Here is a 12,496-nt window from a genome sequence, read left to right as displayed (position 1 = left end):
TCAGTGATTTATCAGTCTTATATAACACCCAGTGCTCATTACATCACATGCCCTCCTTAATGTCTATCACCCAATTATCCTATCCCTCCACCCCCTTCCCCTCCAGCAACCCTCAATTTGTTTCCTATGATTAAGGGTCTCTTACGGTTTGTCTCCCTCTCTGATTTCGTCTTTTTTTCCCTCTCTTCCCGTGTTCCTCTGTTTCTTAAATTCCAGATGTGAGGAGATCGTATGATAATTGTCTTTCTCTGATTGTCTTATTACACTTAGCATAATACCCTTTAGTTCCATCTCTGTCATTGCAAATGGCAAGATTTCATTTCTCTGATGGCTGAGTAGTATTCCATTGTATATGTACACCACCTCTTCTTTATCTATTCATCTGTCGATGGACATCTGGGCTCTTTTCATAGTTTGGCTATTATGGACATTGCTGCTATAAATATTGGGGTGTGCGTGCCCTTTGCAATACATTTATATCTTTGGGGTAAATCCCTAGTAGCGAAATTGCTAGATCACAGGGTAGCTCTGTTTTCAACTTTTTGAGGAACCTCCATGCTGTTTTCCAGAGTGGCTGCATCAGCTTGCATTCCTACCAACAGTGTAAGAGGGTTCCCCTTTCTCCACATCCTTGCCAACATCTTTCGTTTCTTAACTCATTAAACATTTTAGCCTTTCTAGTGGGTGTGACGTGGTATCCCATTATGGTTTTGATTTGTATTTCCCTGCTGCTGAATGATGTTGAGCTTTTTGAACTTACTCACCTTGCTGAGATATCTGTGGACCATGATTTCAAGTTGACCTGATCTTCTGCTTTGAAACTTTTTGCTGGTTCCCAAGATAAAAATATAGGGATGTGCATATTTATCACTCCTTTCCAGAAGTTTTTCCTCTTTACTATTGTTAATTCTACAGATCAATAGTTAAAAAAAAATAGCAGTCATTGACTAGGACTTACATTCTGTGTTAGATAGATGTCCCACATTTCTGTTGTACTGCTTCCCAACTGGACAGTCAAATGCTTATAAGCTGAATGCACACAAGATTAATTGAAATTCTTGGGGTACCTGGGTGGCAAAGTCAGTTAACCATTCAACTCTTGATCTCAGATCAGGTCTTGATGTCAGGGCTGTGAGTTCAAGCCCCCTTTGAGCTCCATGCCAGGTGTGGAGCCTGCTTACAAAACAAAAACCAGTCTTCTCGGCTAGACTTTAACAGCTTTATTGAGATGTATATATTCACATATAATACAGTTTATTCGTTTAAATTTTAGAATGACTTTTAGTATATTCGCAGAATTATGTAACCCATCACCATAGTCAATTTTAGAACATTTTCATCACCCCAAAAAGAAACCCCACATTCCTTAATCATCACCCTCCAACCTTCCTATATCCCTTAGCACTGAGCAACCACTAGTCTACTTTCTATCCATAGATTTGCCTATTCTGTACACTTCATATAAATGGAATCATACAGTATCTAGTCTGGTTTCTGTCACTTAGCATCATGTCTTCAAGTTCCATCTATATTGCACCATGTATCAGTACTATCTTGCTTTTTTTTTTTTTAAGTTTTTATTTATTTAAGTAATCAACACAGGGCTTGAACTCACAGCCCCAAGATCAAGGGTCATATACTCTTCCAACTAAACCAGCCAAGGGCCCCAGCACTTTCTTTTTATCACCCAGTAATATTCTATTGCATAGCTATACCACATTTTATTTAACTACTCATCAGTTTTGGACAATTAAGGTGTTTCCATTTTTGGCTATTAACGAATAATATGACCATGAATCTGTGTATATGTTTTCATTTCTCTTGATAGATACCTAGAAGTGGAATTGTTCAGCATATGATAGCTCCGTGCTTAACCTTTTGAGAAACTAACTACCAGACTATTTGCCCAAAGTGGTTGCACTATTTTACATTCCCATTGTGGGAGTTTCCAATCTCTCCACAAATCCTCATCAATACTTATATTGTTTGTCTTATTTATTATAGTCACCTACTAAGTGTAAAGTTGTATCTCATTGTGATTTTGACTTAAATTTTCCTGATGGCTAATGACTATCTTTTCATGTGCTTATTGACCATTTGTATATTTTTGTTGGAGAATTATCCAGATCCTTTGCCCCCCCCCCTTTTTTTTTGCAACTTAGTATTGTGTGTTGGCTAGATTTTTAAAGGAAAAAAATTTACTTGCTTAGGGCCATTTCACTAATATATTACAGAAATCACATATTAGGCTAAAATATAGGGAACTAGGGACAGTAGTTTTTCTTTGATACTAGAGTCTAAATAAAGTAATTAAAATGTGTTTTGACAAGTTATTAGCAAGGGCTCTGTTAGTATAAACTCATGGAAAAAGACCTGTAATCTTGTGCTTAAAACTTTTTTTAGGCATGAAGAGCACAGCGGTGTAGGTAACCCACAACTTACTGCTGGTTTTGCTCTATCCCTCATGCCTTTTTAAAATACCTAAATCTGAAAAAATGTCATGCTGTTAATGATTATGATTTAGGTAGACTAGTAAACTAGTTAATGATCTGACTCTTCTGTAACTTGATTCCTTTTATTTCTTTTTTAATAGATTATCGATGTCATAGATAAGGAACTAATTCAGCCTTTTGAGATTCTGTTTGAAGGAGTTGAATATATTGCCAGAGCTGGATGGACTCCAGAGGGAAAATAGTGCGTATGTTAAATTGTCACTTCTTTACAAGTAATTTAGAATCCAGAACTTTAGAAATGTTTACGTTACTACGCTTGCCCTTCAGTTGGAGATGCCTTTATTATGTAAATTTGCAGAGTTGTTATTTCCGCACAGAGAATTCGCCCTGAGCTAAATGGGCTTGTGGATTTGTAATTCTATATGCAATTACTGCGTTGTAATGCCGAAGTTGTAATGCCTAAGTTGTAATGCCTAATGCCGTCTCTTACATAGCCAGTCATGGTTTTAGTGTTTTTTTGTGTGTGTGTGGTTAAATTGTATGACTTTAAGGCTCACATGAAGGAACCTATATTTTTTTATTATATAATTTAAGCAAAAATTTTTGTAGAGTTTTATGTGAAGGTGATTACATATAGTTCCTAAAGTAGGCAATAGGAGTTTCACAAGGCCGGAAATTGTTGACACTAAAGGGAGAAAACAATTTCATAGGTCATCTGTGGTTTTAAGAGTTTAAAGAAAACCACTTTTTAAAAAACTCAAGCCTAACTTTAGAAAATAAGTATACAATAAGCTAATACTTTTAATTAGCCGCTTCTAGGTGATAATCTAACATTTACTAAAGCAATTCTTTGTGATTACAGAAATAATTGATGGGTATTAAGGAAGAGAGTAGGGGGATATTCATTTTCTGAGAGCTTGCTTTATTTTTGGTGCTTTTTTGTTTGTTTGTTTAAATAGTGCTTGGTCCATTCTACTAGATCGCTCCCAAACTCGCCTACAGATAGTGTTGATCTCACCTGAATTATTTATCCCAGTAGAAGATGATGCCATGGAAAGACAGAGACTTATTGAGTCCGTGCCTGACTCTGTGACGCCACTAATTATCTATGAAGAAACAACAGACATCTGGATAAATGTACGTATGTTTTCTGTACTCAGTTACATATTTTCTCAGAATGCCGAAGCAAGTGAAGTTTCATAGCAAACTATCAAAATGAAATTTTTAAATTCAAAGTAACCATGAATGTTATTTGCTTAGTTTGAACATTTCAAATTGGAATGATGGTTGCAGAATGGAATGGTTTGTAGATAGAAAGTAGGTGTCATAATAAAAAAGATATCATTAAAAAAAAAACATAGATGTCATTGAAATGACATCTTCTTGGCTACAAATTTGCCCTTATTCCTGGACACATCAGGTATTGAAAACAGCATCACAGTACCTCTGAGGAGGACTAGAACTTTCAAGTTGACAAACTATACAGAATTTACCAATCTGTGATTGAGTTTTTTGGTTTCCAATTTAGTGGGAAAAAACTTAAGATACAAAATAAATAAAGCCAGATCACTCTTTGGCTGAGTACAGGCTTCATATTATTCACCTTTCAACTGTTATAATATTTCTCTTTGGAAAAGAAAAGTAGTAAGATTTTAGGTAAGAAAAAGTAATAATATTCTGTAGTAAGATTTATATCATTCAACCTCATGCCATGTTTCAAAGGATTACAGAGATGGTGAGCAAGCTTTTGGTCAATTTTTCTTTTTTCACCATTTGGGAATATTTATTTCTCAATGGAAGAAGTCTATGACTAAATTAAGATAAATCTGAAAGGACCAGACCAAATCTATATTAGAAATGTACAGTACCCACTAGCACTGCCAGTTATTTACATTCCAAAATGTATTTACCAAGTAATTCTTTTTTCTCTAGCTTAATTGAATTGTTTATGTAGTATTTTCATTAATGTGTATAGTAAATTAAGCTATTCATTTTACAGATCCATGACATCTTTCATGTTTTTCCCCAAAGTCATGAAGATGAAATTGAATTTATTTTTGCCTCTGAATGCAAAACAGGTTTCCGTCATTTATACAAAATCACATCCATTTTAAAGGAGAGCAAATATAAACGATCCAGTGGTGGGCTGCCTGCCCCAAGTAAGAAATCCATTTTTATTTGAAATATATATATATATACACATATGTTGGGGGCAGAAGGTGGGAAGGCAAGGTAATATAATGTCTCTTTTGCATACTTTATAAACATCAGTACTTGCTTCATTAAACAATACATAAATTAAAAATATACATATATGAAATCACAGGACAAATTGGTTGATAGATAATGTAAGAAACTACTAATAGTGAGTAATCTCTGAGAATGGAATTACTTATTTTAGCTTTCTACTTTTGCCTTGACTGTAATTTTTAATTAAAGTGAGCCCAAATCATATTGAGATTTAAAAAATTGTTTTTAGGGGCACCTGGGTGGCTCAGTCAGTTAAGCGTCTGCCTTCAGCTCAGGTTACAATCCCAGGGTCCTGAGATCAAGCCCTACATCAGGCTCTCTGCTCAGTAGGGAGCCTGCTTCTCCTCCCTCTGCCTGCTGCTCTGCCTGCTTGTGCTCTCTCTCTCTGTGTCAAATAAATAAAATCTTTAAAAAAAAAAACTTTTTAAAAAGTTATTTTTAGGGACTCCTGGGTAGCTCAGCAGTTGAGCATCTGCCTTTGGCTCAGGATGTGATCCCAGTCCGGGGATCGAGTCCCATGTTGGGCTCCCTGTATGGAGCCTGCTTCTCCCTCTGCCTGTATCTCTGCCTCTCTGTGTCTCTCATGAATAAATAAATAAGATTTTTTTTAAAAAGTTATTTTTATATGTTTTTTGTTTTTTACATACTGGGTCATTTTCTTTTAAGATTTACTTATTTAGGGCAGCCCTGGTGGCTCAGCGGTTTAGTGCCAGCTTCAGCCCAGGGTGTGATCCTGGAGACCCGGGATCGAGTCCCAGGTCGGGCTCCCTGTGTGGAGCCTGCTTCTCCCTCTGCCTGTGTCTCTGCCCCTCTCTCTCTCTCTCTCTCTCTCTCTCTCTCTCTCACTCACTGTGTCTCTCTTAAAAATATTTTTAAAATCCTTAAAAAAAAAAACAGATTTACTTATTTAGAGAGCAAGAGAGAGCACCAGTATAGGGGAGAGAGCATGAGTTGAGAATGGGGGTGGGGAGCAGAGGGAGTGGGAGAAGCAAACTCCCCACTGAGCATGGAGCCCAACATGGGGCTTAGTCCCGGGACCCTGAGATCACCACCTGAGCAGAAATCAAGAGTCAGGAGCCACTTAACTGACCAAGCCACCCAGGTGCCCCTAATAGGTTTTTTGTTTTTTTTTTTTAATCTTGTATGCATCTACACTGAAGTTAATATGATTATAGCTCTTCAGATTGATATAATTGTGTTGCCCAAAGTGAAATTAAATATTGTATCAGCTGAAGTTAATTTATCTTTAAAAAGTGATGGTTTTCCTTCTGGGAAATCTAATACAGAATGGATATGTAAGCCTAGAAAAAGTGAAATGGTATATCCAATAGGTCTTCTGAATTTGTTTTTGTTATTTTATTTTATTTTATTTTATTTTATTTTATTTTATTTTATTTTATTTTATTTATTTTTTAAGATTTTATTTATTCATGAGAGACACAGAGAGAGAGAGAGAGAGCGGCAGAGACACAGGCAGAGGGAGAAGCAGGCTCCATACAGGGAGCCCTACATGGGACTCGATCCCAGGACTCCAGGATCACGCCGTGGGCCAAAGGCAGGCACTAAACCGCTGAGCCACCCAGGGATCCCGTTTCTGTTTTTTTAATTGAGTTATAGTTTTCTACCTTATTAATATAGAGTTTATTTTGGAATAGTAGGCATTTTATGATAATGTTATATGCTTAACTGCCATTTGTAACTTAACAGACTCAATATAGCCATTTTTTTAATTGTGGCAAAATGTACATAACAAAATCTACCATTTTAACCATTTCAGTATACTGTTGAGTGGCATTAAGTATATTCATATTGTTAGGCAACCATAACCACTCTCTTCCTCCAGAACTTTTTTCATCTTCCAAAACTGAAACTGCCCAATAAATAATTCTCAGTTTAGCTTATTGCTCCTTCCCCTCAACCTCTGACAACTACTTTTTGTCTGTATGATTTTGACTACTCTAAATACTTCCTATAAGTGGAGTTATACAGTATTTGCCTTTTCATGTCTGATTTATTCACTTTGCATAATGTCCTCAAGTGTTACCCACGTCATAGCATTTGTGAGAATGTCCTTCCTTTTAAAGGCTGAATATATTAATTTGTATGTATAGACCACATTGTGTTTTCCATTCATCTGTCTATAGACATTTTGAGTTCCTTCCACGTTTTTGGCTTTTGTGACTAGAGCTGCTATGAACATGATGAGTATACAGATATCTGTTTTGAGACCCTGCTTTCAGTTCTTTTAGGTATATACCTTAGAAGTGAAATTACTGGATCATATGGCAATTCTATTTTTAATTTTTTGAGGCGCCATCATATTCTTTTCTGTGGCAGTTGCAACATTCTACGTTCCCATCTGCAGTGCTCAGAGGCTTCAGTTTATGACCATTCTTGACAACAGTCGTTATTTTGTGTGTTTGTTTGTTTGTTTGTTTTGGATATAGCCATCCTAGTGGGTATGAAGTGGTATGTCATTGTGTCTTTGACTTGGATTCTCTAATGACTAGTAGCATTGTGCATCTTTTCACATGTTATTATCCATTCGTATATCTTCTTTGGAGAAATGTCTGAATCCTTTGCCAACTTTTCAAGTGAGTTGTTTTTCTCAACAAAGGCCTTTTAAGTATCATTCTTATTGGGGGAATAGCTATATCATAGGACTAGCAAAATAAATACTGCCTCTGACTGTTACTTTCCTTAGCCTAATTTTTTTAAGCAGACTGGATCTTGTTATAACTAAGATGAAGAATCTCTTCATTGAGAGCCTTAGTTTAACTTGGCCCTTAGGGTGAAATTGGCCTTACCAACTCCTCTGTTTTTGATAAATTAAATCCACTTAGGAAATTCCAGAAATTATAGTGATGAAAACTGGTCAAAGAGCTGTGAATAGTAGTTGAACTAAAACAGTACTTGGTAACTTTTAAAATCTAATACTCCAGTTGAAGAGTGTAAGAAAAGCTGTTACCCCAGTTAATAGTCATTTCCAAAGCCTAACCTCTTTGTTCCCTCTCAGTTTCTCTTACTGGGCTCCTCAGTTTATCTACCTCTTCTTTCCCTTCCCCTCCTTTCTTTTGAGACTTTTCTGCTCCAAGTCTTCCTTTTTCCTCGATACCCACTTTATTATCCCACTCCTCTACTGGGTATAATGTGAAGTAGTATTTGTTATATATATTGTTAAATAATATTTATTTTCTGGACATAAAATTTAAAGTACTAAGTTGAATTTTTACATCTAAGAAAAAATAAATCAACTTTTTCAACCTTATTGGGACCCTAATTAAGATCCTACCATGGAATGCCTAAATGCCTGGGTGGCTCAGTGGCTGAGTGCCTTCAGCCCAGGGTATGATCTCAGGGTCCTGGGATTGAGTCCCACATCAGACTCCCTGCAGGGAGCCTGCTTCTCCCTCTGCGTCTCTCATGAATAAATAAATAAAATCTTTTTAAAAACCATAAAAAGGGGAGCCCCGGTGGCTCAGCAGTTTAGCGGCACCTTCAGCCCAGGGTGTGATCCTGGAGACCCGGGATGGAGTCCCACATCGGGCTCCCTGCATGGAGCCTGCTTCTCCCTCTGCCTGTGCCTCTGCCTCTCTCTCCTGTGTCTCTCATGAATAAATAAATAAAATCTTAAAAAATAAATAAATAAAAATAAAAAATAAAAACCATAAAAAACCCTCTACCATCTCACCATCTCATCCTGTCCCCAGCTGTCTCTTTCCATAGTGCTGCTAGGCAGAGAAATGGTTTCCATTTTTTTAACCTCCTCCTTTGGTCACTGGCCACCAAGAGAGTCTTCTTTACTGAGACAGAATCTCATAGAGACAGATGGGGGCATGTTGGCATTTACTGTATAAAACTTTTTTCTTTTGTGGCTTTTAAAGTAGTTTGTTGCTTTTCTAGAGGAAATGCCTTGTCAACCCATTAGACTTCTAGGTCTAAGAATACAATTGCTTTTGAGTTCTTTTCTGGCTTTGCCATCAGAATCTGTTTTGCTGTTTTCACTTGATTTACGTGGATCCTTCTTCTGTCATTATTCCAGAGTATTGTGAAGACTCATAACTTAGAATTTTTTTAACTGTAGACTTATTAAAATGAAGGTGAAATTCACATAACATTAAATGAACAACTTTAAAATGAACATTTTAAACCTTTTACTCTTTTTAAAGATTTATTTATTTATTGGGGGGAAGAGGCAGAGGGAGAGGGATCGAGAGAATCTCAAGCTGATTCCCCACTGAGTGCAGAGCCTGTCACAGGTCTGTCTCATAGCTCTGAGATCATGACCTGAGCTGAAATCAAGAGTCAGATGCTTAGCTAACTGAGCCACCCAGGCACCCCTTAAATAAACATTTTAAAATGAAGTGGCAGGGTGCCTGGCTGGCTCAGGCGATAGACCATGTGACTCTTAATCTCAGGGTCATGAGTTTAAGCCCCACGCTGGCATAGAAATAACTTTAAAAAAATGAAAATATTTTTAAAAGAAAGATGAACAGTGGCATTAGGTAGGTACATTCACAGTGTTGTGTAGTCATCACCTGTGTTTAGTTTCAAAACATTCCATTACCTCAGATATAACTTGAATTTTTTAATGTACCTTTTTGGAAAGAGTTTTATAAAAAAAGAGTTATTCATTGTTTCATTTGCTTATAGTTTGATTCAGAGTGCTGAATGATAACTATGTTTATCTTTAGGTGATTTCAAGTGTCCTGTCAAAGAGGAAATAGCAATTACCAGTGGTGAATGGGAAGTTCTTGGCCGGCATGGATCTAATGTATGCTCTTTTATTCTACTGATATGTTTGGTCAACATTTGCTGTATTTATGCAGTACTGAAAAGCAGTAGTACAACTTTATATGACCCCAGTGTTTTGACAATATTAAGTTAGGGCCTAAAAGAACTCAAGGTTTATTAGAAAGGAAGAATCTTAGTTTAAGTTATAAGTCGCCAAAAAAGTAAATAAATAATAAAATAATTTTTAAAAAGTTATGAGTCACCCATTTTATAGCCCTGGTATTAGGTGTGTTCTCATTACTTAAGTTCACCATTTTCAAATATAGTGTTGCTACTTAATAAGGAAAGGGCTGGTCCATGTTTTCTGAATCTGCAAAAGTTGTGAGTTGGAATATTGTTTGAAAATTATTTTTATATCTCTTAATGTCATTTCTATACATTAGAAATTGGATTTACTACTTCTGAGGTAGTGATTCTCTTTCACTTATCTATTTATCTTATCTCACAAATTTAAAATTCTATCCACCATCTACAAAGTGGCTAACATACATACAGAGTGTAGATTGATGTGGAAAAAGAGGAAAATCCACCTCTTTCCTCTTAGCTTGTGGCTTTCTGTGGCAATTCAATGAATTCTAATTTTTTTCTTTTGCCTTTCATAGTACTTGTGTCTATTTGAACTTTTAGTTATGTGGTTAGTTTCCCGAGAGCTCTAAGAACTCCATCCTTTATGTGTGTGATACATTCAGTTAAGTTGATTATGCTACCAAGATTTAATGAAGGCCAATGATTTTCCTCAAATTGATTTGGAGATTCAATGAAAGATTATGTGTATTAGCTACTATAGAAGTCACTCATAGTCCCCAAACTAGTTAAGGAGAAAAAATGAAGATCCGGGTCTCAGGTTTGGTTTTGTTGGTAAAAATTTTAGAATATCATAGGTAACCATTAATGTCTAATTTCCACTGAGGGTCTCACATGGCCTTCTGGTTATATATCCAAAAAATATTTTTTTCCATTTAGGGGCCTTGGATATTATTGTCATTTGAGAAGAATCTTACTGTGGAATTCTAAGTTCTGATAACAAAAAATTACACTCTTGTAACGTTCCTACTGTATAATCGTTGGATAATACTGAGGAATCCACAGAATTGTATTTACACAGATCTGAATCTTATTTTGGCAATCTAAATGTCCTTCTATTACTTGCATTTATATGCATCGATTTTCTTCTTTATGTCCTGCTTACTTACTTAATTTGTTGTGCCTCTTTTTCTTACTCTTCTACATCCCCTCTATCCTTGCTTTATTTTGCTTTATTTTTTTTAAGTTACCTTTCCCCTCTGCTTTTACGTGACCTTGTTCCCACCCAAAGAACGGCAATAATTGGGTAAAGCTTTAAGACCTTTTTTTTTTAAGATTTTTTTTTATTTATTCATGAGAGACACAGAGAGAGAGAGAGAGAGAGAGAGGCAGAGGCACAGGCAGAGGGAGAAGCAGGCTCTATGGAGGGAGCCTGACGTGGGACTCGATCCTGGGTCTCCAGGATTAGGCCCTGAGTTAAAGGCGGCATGGATCAGCTAAACCGCTGAGCCACCCAGACTGCCCCAAGCTTTGAGACCTTTAAGCCCATGTGCTCCTCACTGTTGAGGAGTGGTTCTCAAAGTATGGTCCTTGGGCCAACCCATAGCCTGAGCATCACCTGGGAACATTTTAGAAAGGTAAATTCTTGGGCCTACCCCAGACCTTCTGAATCAGAAATTCTGGTGGTGGAATGCTGCGATCTGCTTAACAAGCCCTTCAAGATTATTCTGATACTTCTGTCTAATAAAATAGTTACAGAAAACAAAGAAAAGAGCCATTATAATCAGGGGTCAGAAACTAACCTGTTATTTCTTCAGTTTTGAAAGGCCTGACTCCAGCTGCTAGGTCAAGAGCAGAACCTGTCCTGACCTTTTGCACAGATTAACACATACCTATGAAACTTCATGAATGTTTGTTCTGGCATTTCCTATCACTTGTATCCTTTCTACATACATGTGTCACGTAGCCCTACTTAATCTCAACTGTGTTTATTTCTGTACCTATGTAAGCTAGAAAAATATTTTGTAATGAAGAAGCAGCTTCCTAGAGAAAAAGTGGCATTTAAAAATACTTGTTTTTGGAAATGTATCTTTGTTTTCTTTTCTGTGTAAAAAAAAAAAATTTGAATTTCATTAAACACTGAGTAGGCTAATATTTTAAACAGATAATAAAAGCTGTTTATTTATTTAGACTCTTAAGTGTAATTTGGGAAGAATTCAGCTGTGAGTTTACTTACAGTTTTTTTGAGTTCCAAATGAAGACTTAAAAATCTTATCCATACTTATTTATAAACTATACCAGTACTGAAACTGTAATTGAGTTCAGTTATTTCCCAACCGACTAGATAAAACACTTTTGCAAGTTTGTACAAAAGACCAAAAAAGTACTACTTAAGATAATACTGCACTAAGAGATATACAAGATTCTAAAATGAGACTCTTTTAAGTGGGCATGAATGGTTGACCTAAGGGGTGATACAGGTATGTTTTTTCCCTTTAAAGTATTGTCATTTTAATGAACTAACTCTTGAATTTTAAGAAAACGCACATTTTGACCATGTGCGAAACTAATAATAGCATGCAATTCATGTGTCCTTTTTCCTTGTGAAAGAGATTTATTCTTAGGTATAAAAGTCATAAGCAAACCAACTCAGGTTTATTAACATTGGTGGCAAAAAATTTTTAAGAGGCACTAGTGAAAGAGTGACTCAAATGTTTCTAAATGAAATTGGGAATTGTTTGTCGAGTTACTAGCTTGGCCAAGGTCCCGTTAGCACTGATTTTTCTATTGTTGTTTTTTGGCAGATCCAGGTTGATGAAGTCAGGAAGCTGGTATATTTTGAAGGCACCAAGGACTCTCCTTTAGAACATCACCTATATGTGGTCAGTTATGTAAATCCTGGAGAGGTGACAAGGCTGACTGACCGTGGCTATTCCCACTCTTGCTGCATCAGCCAGGTATTAAGTCCCTGTTGG

General features: G+C 36.4%; 1 protein-coding gene across 6 annotated transcripts in view; it reads left to right on the top strand.

Moving 5' to 3' along the window:
* DPP8 (dipeptidyl peptidase 8) overlaps positions 1-12,496 on the top strand; it is an 81,421-nt gene that overhangs the window by 36,462 nt on the left and 32,463 nt on the right. For all 6 annotated transcript variants that reach the window (XM_049104030.1, XM_049104031.1, XM_025472448.3 and 3 more), the window contains exons 10-14: positions 2,594-2,694; positions 3,413-3,590; positions 4,453-4,612; positions 9,398-9,477; positions 12,326-12,478. In XM_049104030.1, the coding sequence (XP_048959987.1) occupies positions 2,594-2,694; positions 3,413-3,590; positions 4,453-4,612; positions 9,398-9,477; positions 12,326-12,478 (672 nt within the window). The remainder of the gene's footprint in view (positions 1-2,593; positions 2,695-3,412; positions 3,591-4,452; positions 4,613-9,397; positions 9,478-12,325; positions 12,479-12,496) is intronic.

Source organism: Canis lupus, chromosome 30, assembly GCF_003254725.2.
Source record: "Canis lupus dingo isolate Sandy chromosome 30, ASM325472v2, whole genome shotgun sequence".
Taxonomy (NCBI): domain Eukaryota; kingdom Metazoa; phylum Chordata; class Mammalia; order Carnivora; family Canidae; genus Canis; species Canis lupus.
Note: the sequence above shows the minus strand (reverse complement) of the source record. Positions and strands in the feature narration are given on the sequence as shown.